This window comes from Neophocaena asiaeorientalis, unplaced genomic scaffold, assembly GCF_003031525.2.
Source record: "Neophocaena asiaeorientalis asiaeorientalis breed wild unplaced genomic scaffold, Neophocaena_asiaeorientalis_V1.1 scaffold850, whole genome shotgun sequence".
In the NCBI taxonomy this organism is placed as follows: domain Eukaryota; kingdom Metazoa; phylum Chordata; class Mammalia; order Artiodactyla; family Phocoenidae; genus Neophocaena; species Neophocaena asiaeorientalis.
This window is the reverse complement of record NW_020173675.1, coordinates 370,851-382,413: the sequence shown is the minus strand read 5'-3', so window position 1 is coordinate 382,413 and position 11,563 is coordinate 370,851. Positions and strand designations below refer to the sequence as shown.

The 11,563-nt window shown below is 35.8% G+C and overlaps 1 protein-coding gene across 1 annotated transcript in view; it reads left to right on the top strand.

Annotated features, from left to right (window-relative positions):
- Window positions 1-3,042: 3,042 nt before the first annotated feature.
- MORC4 (MORC family CW-type zinc finger 4) overlaps window positions 3,043-11,563 on the top strand; it is a 38,712-nt gene continuing 30,191 nt past the window's right edge. Inside the window, exons 1-6 of the mRNA XM_024749583.1 lie at window positions 3,043-3,232; window positions 3,986-4,133; window positions 6,427-6,559; window positions 6,894-7,022; window positions 9,744-9,863; window positions 11,272-11,372. Coding sequence (XP_024605351.1) covers window positions 3,094-3,232; window positions 3,986-4,133; window positions 6,427-6,559; window positions 6,894-7,022; window positions 9,744-9,863; window positions 11,272-11,372 — 770 coding nt within the window. The 5' untranslated portion in view covers window positions 3,043-3,093. The remainder of the gene's footprint in view (window positions 3,233-3,985; window positions 4,134-6,426; window positions 6,560-6,893; window positions 7,023-9,743; window positions 9,864-11,271; window positions 11,373-11,563) is intronic.

The following is an 11,563-nucleotide window of genomic DNA, read 5'->3' as shown; positions in this document are numbered from 1 at the left end:
AATAGTTGAACTTTAGAGGTAACTTTGAAAATTATTATTAAATATATTAATTTTTCTGTTTGTGGTTTGGAGGCATATTATTTTTGTATTTGGAAAAAAATAATAGGTAACTATGCAAAATTATTAAGCCTACAGAAATTCTATTTGACCTGTAACATTTGTTATAATCTTATTCACATTTTCCAACTTTTTATGCTCCTCTTATATTTTCAGGCTAATAAAATAGTTATGTAACTGAAACAACAGTTTCTCCCATAAATGCAGAATCCCATGAAAATCAAGTTAAAAAGAAAAGGCCTATCATTAAATTCCTGTAAGGTCCATAATTAATTCTCTTTAGCTTATGGGGATAGTGTGTGAACCAACTAGTCTATATATTCAGCTGCCTTTTTCAGCAAGTTGGAAAACCTCTCTTAAAGGTCAAGGATTAAAAGCAGCCACAGATCCATGGATTGAAGGTATTTGCTACCTCTGATCAGAAGTGCATTTCCTAGTAGGTCTGTTCTTCTAAAACAACAGCCAGAGAATAACAGTGTGCTTAGCATTCTTTCATTATTTTATACGACATATTACATCACTAGTATATTTAGGGAGCAGCAGTACCTGCCCTTGTATGTCCATGAATTTGCTAAGGTTTTTTTTTTTCATGGGTCAGAGTCCCAATTTAAATTTACCCCTCTAGATTCTAGAATCATGACATTTTAAGGAACTTGGGAGCAAGCTGCTATTTTCCTGGATTCCACTCAAAGAGCCCCCTTGGTGTGTAAACACCGTTATCTATTACACGAGAGGATAGAATAGGACTTACTTAATGAAGAGAAACCACCTGTCTAACCAAATTATATAAGATACGTTCCTACCATTCTGTTGTTTATTGTGAAGGCTTTTATATTAGGTAGTTATTTGATTGGTATCTGGCATCTATTCTGCGATTTTCAGTTAAATAGAATACCTAATATGGGAATGCAAGTGGAATAAGAGAACACACGGGAAGAGTTAAGGGTAACATAACAACACCAGCATACTGAGCTTCCAGCTCCTCTCATCTCATTATTCTCATCCTTTTCCATTTCTGGTTCTGGCCCTGCCCCACTACTTATCTTCTCAACCTTATATAGTCATTTAGTCTCCCCAAACCATAACACAATGAAAGTTTATAGTTACAAAGGAAAAAAGAGATGCTAGATGGCAGAACAGGCCGGAAAGGTAAGGAAATTAAGGGAGTAATATAATCTCCCTATTTTCACCACTTCTCCTTGAGCACCTAATTGAAGCTTTGGTGGCATTAGAGTAGGTTTAAGTCCAAATAACCTTATAGATCCATTTCACATGGTAGGTAACATTACTGTTTATGAAGAGCCCTGAGTTTTAGATATGACATTAGATCTCAAGTAGAGGTAGAGGATAGCACATGACAATTCTCAGAATGACTTCTAGAGTTAGTTTAAAATTAAAGTTTGAATGCTACTTTATAAGTTGTAATATATTGTACATACAGTGTACCATTTAACCCTCCTAATGACCCTATCGTTTTTAGGTAATTCTTCCACAGGAGGGAAAGGAATGCCTGAATCTTACCAACTTCTTTAAGTTTACTTCCTGGAATGCTAAGACCCATAGACTGCAGAAGCTCAATGCTCTTCTGGTATTTTCAAAGGAACTACTCTCCTAGAAATTACCTTTTTATGTGGTAGGATTTATTTGTTGGATACACAAAGCTCCTATAAAGTGTCTACTCTAGAGGGACACAATGATGTTATCGTTTAACACTCTGAAATAGAAAATTAAAAGGTGGTCCCCCTTCCTCAGGAAGTGAACACAAACCCTGGCCTCCAGGAAGTTGAAATCAGGCACCTCAACCCAATTAAAAGAATAAGAGCCAAGGCCAAGCTGCTCAGCCATGGCAGGTAGAACATCTATTTTATTGATGTTGGAGAAGCATCTAATCTGTAATATACGAAATCCTTCCTTAGACTGTAAACCATGAGGGCAAGAACCATGTCTCTTTTACTAACAGTTGTGTCTCCAGTGCTTAGCATGATGCACAGCACGTAGTAGGTACTCAGTAAATATTTATTGAATGAATGGTAGTGTACAACATTGTAAACTTAGTCCATCTAGAGAGAACTAATCCTTTAAAAGTTAGTTTCATTTGTAATGAGAGAAGATACATGAAGAAAATAATCATTTTCTAGATTTCATATCTTTAATTTTTTTTTTGGTTCGGTCATTTTGTTGTGTGTTTGAATGGAAAATATAAGAAAGGGAAAGGATCTGGCTCCCAGATTAAGCTGATCATAAGGGGCTACAGAGATTGTTGAGGTGGCTCGGTGAAAGACCCTTAATAAAACAAGGGAGACTTTATACTGCAGCTGTTTGCTGATATTCACAGGCAGAACTACCTATTTTTATCCCTTGGCCACATTCCAATGAACTGTCCCAGCAGATGGAGCAGAGGGTAAGAACTGGAAGTGTTATCCTTTGAGTGAATAGTTGAAATTGTCAAGATATATAACCTCTGACTTTCAGATTTCTAGAGAGTGATATGACCAGGTTAGGGATGCCTAGCCTAGTACCTCTAACTAGTGCTAGTGCCAGTTATCTGGTACTCTTGTTACCCTCTCTAGGGTGTACTCTGAGATAACCACCCTTTTCATCTTCCCCTAACTTTATTAGCAATCACAGCTATTTTATCTAGACAAGAAAGGCAGCTGCCCCATGGCCTTCTCCAGCTCTCTCTGTGAGCGAAAAGAGGCCGCCTTTACATTTTATAAAGTGTGACTCTAATGTAGCAGAAGCGTTTATGTACACACAGACCACACAGGAAAATCAGTCCCATTACCCTGTAGTTATTTCCTATGTTTTTAACTTAATAATTTTGCCCAGAAATACCGAAAGGAAGAAAAAAGGAAGGACTTTTTATAAGTGTTCTTCATTTGAAAGCCAGACATTCTGCCTACCTATCTTAGGATGCTTTTTACCTTTCTGATTTCTTTTTTCTTGTGTAATTACAGCTTTGGCTTTACAGACAAAGTAATAAAGAAGAGCCAGTGTCCCATCGGGGTCTTTGGTAATGGTTTCAAGTCAGGCTCCATGCGACTAGGAAAGGACGCTCTCGTCTTCACCAAGAATGGGGGTACTCTCACTGTTGGACTCCTATCACAGACCTATCTGGAATGTGTCCAGGCCCAAGCAGTTATTGTACCAATTGTTCCATTCAACCAGCAAAACAATATCCTTTCTGGAAATGGAAAATATTAGTTAAAAATTAGTCCTATCTGACTATTCTGATAGAAACCTCTTTCTACAGGTCGAATCCAGCTGTCAAAAGTTTTCATATTTAAAGAGGTATTCAGGTGTCTTAAATTTAACTGGAATTTTACCCTATTAAATATTTTTAAAATAAATGGATCATTGACAGAATCTTAGAATTATATTGCAGTTTTCACTGTTAGGCGATTTGATCTATATACTATCTCCCCACTCCCACCACTCCTGTGGTAGAGTTCCCTAGGGCCTTCTCTTTTTTTTTTCCCCTAAGGGTAGTTACATTTGCGTCACTCTCCTAGAAACATACTATTTATCAGCTTATCTGACAGCTGAATAGCTCACTTTTCTATACCTGGACAAGCTATTATTTCTGTTAGACACCAGGTGTCTTTACGCAGGCAGTATAGCAATAAAGTTTGAACTCATTGCTTCCAAAGAGTTGAAAAATTCAGCCTTTGAACTATTTCTTAAGTATAGGATGTCTTAATTTACATTATATCTTTGAAGCTATATTCTGCAGGCGTAACTGATTTTGGTTTTTGTCTCTACAACCTTTCTGCGTTTCCCCCCTTTCCTTTCTTCTGTAGCAGTAACACCCATGCTTTGTATCTATATGTCTATATTTTGTCTAAACTGGCAACCCAAAAGGCAGATCTTCCTGACTGATAGCATCCTCTTAAGATATTAATTTTTCTTTGACTGTACTTGGTTTTACAAAAAATGATTATTACTGAGGATTCCTTGCCCAGCCTAGAAGCCATCTTGAACTATTCAATTTTCAACAGTGAAAATGACCTGCTGTCCCAGTTTGATGCCATCCCAGGCAAAAAAGGCACTCGTGTTCTCATTTGGAACATCCGCAGGTATAGTATTCCAAGAGTGATAGATTCTAATAAGCAAAAGCAGTATGATGAAGCATATTTTAATAAATCGCTCTAGAGAAGCAGAGTAGATAAATTTTGATACATGTTTCTGTATCATTGCACACCTATCCTTAACTTTCTTAGAACCACAGCTCTGTTTGAGACAGTGCTTCTTATTGGTAAAACGTGGAGCTTGATAAGGTGGAGAGCTACATACATATCCTGAAGCTATTACCATCAAGATAGTTCAACATTATCCTAAAATCTTCAGAATCCATTATAAATATCTATTTTATATTCACGGACACTGTTTTGAGATAGGTCAATGATAGTTATTTTACCTATTTGCAGTGAAAATGAAGTAAGAGAAGGAGAAATTAGGGTAACAAAGCACAACACAATCTTTAACTAATAAGGACCTCTGTATAAATAATAAGGACCTCTGTATTACTGTTTTCAGAGTAGCTGGATTAGAAGTGGAAAAATCTTCAAAGCAGATACGTTTGAACTATAATGAAGCTGGCTTCAGGTTATGTATTTAGAGCTAATAAAATAACCTAGAAATACTTTGGGGTGTGTCATTTGTTTAACTTTGTCATGTTAAGTGGAACACAGTGTCCACTGAAACCTAAAAATCTTTAATATAAAATAGAGGTGTTACTCTTATGTTTAATAGAACAGAGGAGCAGATATATTCATTCTTCTTTTTTCTCCATAGGTCAAGTATTTTGCCTCATTTCTTAGTTGGGTAAAACTTAGATAAAAACCATGCTGGTTTATATAGAAAGTACTTTCCATTAAAAAGAAAGAAAAGTAAGGTAATTTACATCTCTCTGTGTCCTACTGCGAAAACCTCGAGTAATATAATTTATATTATAAAGGATCATTTTCATGAGCCATTTCCAGTGATTTAAACACAATAAGCAGACTTTTTCTTGTATGTTGTTTCTCAGTTATATGGTACTAGGTGTTATATAAATAAAGCATTCTGTGGTCCAGGAACTTTGGAAAAAGCTGGCTTAAACAAAGCTTACCATGTTGCTTTATTGCAGGACTTCTCCGAGGCTTTAATATGCTAATGTTATTTCAAAATACATTGAAAACGTTTAAGAGAGCAATGTAGAATGCAGTGTTTCCCAATTTCAGAAAAAATGTTTCTCCAGACCTCCTTTCCTTGGATGGTGAATGGTGAGCACCAGAGAGGACAGGGAATCTCCTCAGAGTACATGCGTTAGAGTGGGGTGGGGTAGCAAGAGTCAGGATTATCCTGCAAAATACAGGATATACTATTATAGTGACATGAGCTTTAGACAGGATACGTATCATAGTGGCTCTGGTTCAGCCCTGAAGAAGGAGCTACATTTTCAACACAGCAGCTCTGAGCTTCTGAAACCTCCAGTATGTGGGAGGTATCCCTAGAGCTTGAGGTGGCTCTGGCCGCCAGGAATTGTTTCTCAATTTTATTTGATTATACAGGCTTTATTTATCTCTTTATTTCTTATTTAAGAGTATTTTGGGGGACTGCTGTCCCACAGAACAAATTTGGGGGACCATTGTTCTGATAATGTATTTTTTCTCTGTAACGCATCATTTGTTTTGCATTTTTTCCAGTAACAAAGATAGGTCTTGCCTTTTTTTCCCTGTCAGTTTTTAGTGATGTAGCCCAGGGTCTTGGAATGGACCATATTTAGGTGACCCAAAGGGATTATGAGAAGAAGAAATGGTCCTAAGGAAAACAATATGAGTACTATTATATTTAAATGATAATTCTAGAAGACTAACAAGTATATGCTGTTCCTGTCGCAACCTTTTTTTGTCCTTCTAAGAAATAGAATTAGTTCTGGGGAAATCTTAGTAGTCCTTATACTATTGCTAAAGTTAGAAAGAGTAGGTTTTGATTCATCTATCTATTCATTTGGGGGAAATGATGTTGAATGACCTACCGAACAATACCCAGAAAGTTGGGATCTGTTTTCAGATCCTGCCTCGAGGATAGCTGGCATCCATTTGATTTATCGGATCACAGACATTCCCACCTTCCTTTGTTTTCTTTCCTTCTGTGCTTTGTATCACGTCTCTATGAAACTTAGTAGATTTGTTTAGGCTGGAAAGGCCCTTAAATACTGTGTGATCTTCAAAGCAAGTAGTGTGTAGTTCCTTTGAATTGGTAGTCAGGGAAAGAAATAGGTATCTGAGTTTTGGCTCATGTTGATTCTTTTCTCTTGGGTTCCTAGTGCATTTTTGTCCTTTGGAGCCAGTTTTTGTTAGATTGGTACTTGTCTCTTTTACCCAGAAATAAAGATGGAAAGTCTGAGTTGGACTTTGATACAGATCAGTATGATATCCTGGTATCAGACTTTGGCACAGAAGAAAAAGAGACTGGTGGCATTACTTCTGAGCTGCCAGAAACAGAGTATTCTTTACGGGTGAGTAAGAGTGGTTTTTCTTCAACAATGAGAGGTAAGATATCCTGTAACATGAAAATATTATAATACAAGATCTCACTTTAGTTATATAAAGATGACAACCTTTTGACCCTATGCTAGGATTCCTTTTCACTGTCTCCACTGAAACAATGTAGCTAATATAGTCAGCAGCACTTAGTGTGGTAGTTGATTTAGAATAACGAGGTATAGAAACTGAGTCAAGTATTTGTCCAGATTAGATCTCAGTTGCTAGCAGAGTCAGTAGATGGTAGCAACAGGGATGTCAGTAGAATTGGCAATATTGTGTAATAACTTTCCCTTCACTGTTCCATAGGCATTTTGTGGCATTCTATATATGAAGCCACGAATGAAAATTTTTCTGCGTCAAAAGAAGGTGACTACCCAGATGATTGCCAAGAGCCTGGCCAATGTAGGATATGATATATATAAACCTACCTTCACAGTATCCTTACAACGACATGAAGCTGACCTCTTTGTTTCAGGATTAGATTTCCAAGTTGGCACAGAAAAACAGAAACCTTTCCTTTTCCAATTCAAAAATACGTGTTATAGTACAAACCCTATTTTAGGTATATCTAAGGAGGTATTTCTTGAATGCCAATCTGTGTGCCAATTTTATCAGAAATCAACAGGAAATTATTAAAATAATACAGTATCCTGAGACTAGAGATTCTGGTTCAGTAGAATCTGAAATCTCTTTTTTTAATAAGAAATATTTATTTATTTAAATGAATAGCTAGGTTTGAGAATCTCTGCTATAAGGAATGATTCACACTGTTTGGTTTGTACTGGAATTTTGTTATATATATATTACATTGATTGAAATAAGCAAAATGTTGACTAGAACTTGTTCATTTTTTGGACATACTATGATTTTTGCTGTAACAAGTCCAGACTTATGTTGATAAAAGTTAGGAGATTGGAAATTAAAAGTTGATTTTCTAGGGTGAGATAAATCTTCAACAGATTTGACATGGATTTCTTGGTACTTCTCATATTGGCAGCCACTCAGAGAAGTAATTACTCATTTTCACTTCTACCCTCCACCCCACCCCATTGCCCTGGGAATGGATTTCAGACACTTGAGGAAATCTTAAGATGAGCTTTGGAAATTAGGTCCATCTTTGTTGATGGATTTTGGGGTCAAAAACGTCTTTGAAAGGGTGAGAGTTCATAAGCAGTTATGAAGAATTGCTCTTGTAATTTATTTTCTAGTAATAAGCTCAGCTCTTGGCCCAAGAAACATGTTCACACTCTGTTTGCTTTATCAAAGTCATTATCTAGCTTACTTTGTCTTTATTCCCCTGACCAAAAATTAGAAAATGCCGTTCCCTTTTTAAATAGCCATATGGTTGTTACTCATAAGCAGATTGATTTTCTCCTTTTGAAGAACACAACCCTTGGCTACTGTGAAAGGTTTTTTTAAAGCCCTAAACAAACCCAACTTAACAAAGCCAGAGCTAACATTGTTAGCATCTGTAGGTAAATTAGTTATAATATCACTGTATGTAGCTAGGATCTTAGTGCCATAGTTTTAACAGAGCCAGTCTAAAGTGCCTTTCAACTACATACTGTCTCAGGATATACCACATTTCTACCTCCAGCTTCTTTCTTCTGTGGGTTTCTACCAGGGTACCTCCTATGCATGCATTTTGTATGTACCTGAGCTCTTCTCAACTTCCCTTCCCATTAAACTGGTTACCTTTCCCTATTAGAATTTGGGCTAAACGAATTCACTCTAGGCATGAGTAAAATGAAACTTCTAATAAAATTTCCCCTAAAGTCACTGAGGGAAAAGATTACTGATGCTGACTTATTTATTCCTCAGTTCAGTTAGCAAAGGCTTCTTCTCTCCTCTTGTCCTTTCTCCTTATTCTAATTTGGGGAATCTCCTACCCCAGTGTACTTCCACCCCATAATTTAGAATTTAAAAGTATACACCAGAAAGAATTTGACTATCTTTATCTTTAAAATGTTAATTTTATGGTATAGAATTTTGGGTTTTTGTTTGGGGCAGTTTTGCCCTGTTTTGTTTTTTCATTGGAATAGGGTCTTATTTGAGATTTGATTTGAGCTTCTGGAGCCCAGAACATTATATGTTCTGAGACAAACATTACTGTGTTATGTACCCACTCGTATCATGTCTTCATATCATACCTGACCCACTTGTCACATGGATTTGATGCAAGTAGCTTGTTACTTAGAGGGGGTAATGGAGATCAGTTTTTGAAAAAGTAACAAAAATAAGTTTTCATTTAACTCATTTGGGCATGAAGACTTCTTAGTATTTGTTTTAATGAAAATCTCAGTTTCTCTATCTCCTTTATGTTTCTCACTCTATTACCTTGGTTTTTAAATCAAATAGGAGTTGCTAAAAACTCATAAATTATTCATGTTTTATATATAATACTTAGTTCTCTTTGTTTCATTTATCCAATTATCATGGGATATATATCCCATGAAATATATTACAACGGGACTATTTATTGTCCTTTACCTTTAAAAGTGGTTTTGTTCTTCATGGTTTTGCTTTCACTGTGTTTTGTATGATTAGCCGGACTTACCTTATTGCATGTAATTGTGTGAATCTGTGTTGTACCATGTATCTTACCTAGCAGCAAATTAAGCAGTTAGCAAGTTTAAGAAACGTTTTGTGATTTATGAATTTTTAGATCACTGATGGTATTTTGATATATTTTCTTATAGTCTTTTCTATGTATACATTTATAGTATGTATTTTTAGATGAAACTTGTTGTTCTGAACATTTCCTAATGTTCCCAAATACTTTTCAAAGACATAATTTTAAGAGCTGCACAACAGACCGTGTGGATACACCAACATTTATTTAGTCATTCCCTTATTGTCAAACATCTAAATTATTTACGTTTTTTTAGCCATTATAAATCACTGATAAATTTCTGTAACTGATGAACCTTTATGGTCTTCTCTGACTGTTTCTGTAGGATAAATTCCTGAAAGAGAATTACTTGTTCAAAGGTTAAGAATATTTTTAAAGCTATTGCTACCGATTTTTAAAATGCCTTCTAGAAAGGTTATACCGGTTTACATACAATGGTGTTTGATGTGTTTTGCTGTAATATAGCACAAAATTTTGTGTGCTAAAGCTCCTGGTGTTTGTCTCCTTAATGATTTTCTTCTCAGAATAAGCAGGTGAAAATAACTTTTGGGTTCTCTTGCAAGAATAATAACCAGTTTGGAGTAATGATGTATCATAACAACCGCCTCATAAAGTCTTTTGAGAAGGTGGGATGCCAGGTGAAGGTGAGTAGTTAATGCTTCTCTGTCATAGAAGGCTGAAAAGAGTAGGAAGAGGATTTAAATTTTGCAAAAGGGATAGACTAATGAATGGCTTTTTACTCATCTTGAGATAGTTGTTAAATCTGATCCTGGAATTCTATGTTACCAGTGAGCTGTCTTATGTTCAAAAGCGCTTTCTACTTCTCATTCTTCATAGATGTCAATCAACCCAGGAGTTTTACTGAATGCATTTTCTAGGTAGCTGTTAATAAGAGGTAGAATTAGAGCACCAGCAACTCTGCCATGCATATAAGTTTATTAATGTTTGAGGTAGCTCTTTCCATTTTCTTGGGGAGACAGTAAGGCATCGTGGAAGATGTATAAAATGTAGTGGTTTATGACCAGGATTTGAGGCCTGGCTTTTCCACCTAAAAGCCATGTAATCTTGGCTACATTGTTTAATTTCTCTGAGGCTCAATTTCCTTACCTGTAAAATGGAAACAACGATAGTAATTTTACTTGCTCTGCCTACCTTACAATTTGCAGGGTTGAAGGATTTAAATGGGATAAATTATGCAAAAGTACTTTATAACTGAACTGTACAAATATTACCGTCATCTTAAAATTTTGATGACAACTTAAAGTAGTAATATCTGCAAGTATCCCATTCATTCCTATTTTACAGATAAGATTGCTAAAGCACAAAGAATGATAAACTGCTTTATATTACACAGTAGGACAAAGTTACATACGACCCAGGAGAGCTAGTTTTCAGCCTATATTGCTTTTCATTGTTATATCATCTTTATACAACTTGTTTGTTTGCCAGTCTAATTACACTCCGACTCAGCTCCTTCCATTAAAGTATACAAAAATGATTTTAAATCCAAAAATCTCTTGTATCAACTTGTAATTAATAATACTGCAAGTCTGACTCTCTTTAGCAGTTGTTTGGTGGCATACGTATATAAAAATGGTTTATTTTAATGGAGTGTGATTTATATAGCATCCTTAATTTTTTTTCAGATGGAGTTTGGTTTTAGTTCCCTAGAACAGAAGTATATAACCTTGATTTTTTTTTAGCATTGTCATTCTTTGTTCGAGTGAAATCTTCTGGCAGTCCCATAATATAAAACAGATGAAAGTGGAGGTAGTGTGGGTGAGGTAGAGATGGCTATTAATCCCTGGAAAATCCTAGGAAATCTATGGATCACAGTTTGAAAATCTCTGCCCTGTAATTTGCCAGAGGTTCCAGCTCATTGTAATACTTGCAGTCTATTGGAGTACATTCTCAGTGTTTCTCTAGATATTACTGGCCTCTCCTTTCCCGTGAACGTTATGTAACCTTTCTATTATTGTTTAGAATCAAAAGGAAGTGCCTCCAGGCAGTCAACAGTAATGTAAGTGTTGAAATTAATATTTTTCTTGTAAGCCAACTCATGGAGAAGGTGTGGGAGTAATTGGAGTCATTGAGTGCAATTTCTTAAAACCTGCCTACAACAAACAAGACTTTGAGTACACCAAGGAGTACCGGTGAGTCACTCCCAACCTGAGGTGTTTCTGATGGTTTGTTCAGATATGATTCTATTCTCTGAAACCTCTAAAATCATCTCTAAAAACCAGCCACATAAGTTAACTGAGAATCCTTTCAAATCTATTTTCCAAGATTAGAGATAAAAGGATTTGATTTTTAAATTAAAAGCTTACTGATACATGATGTATTT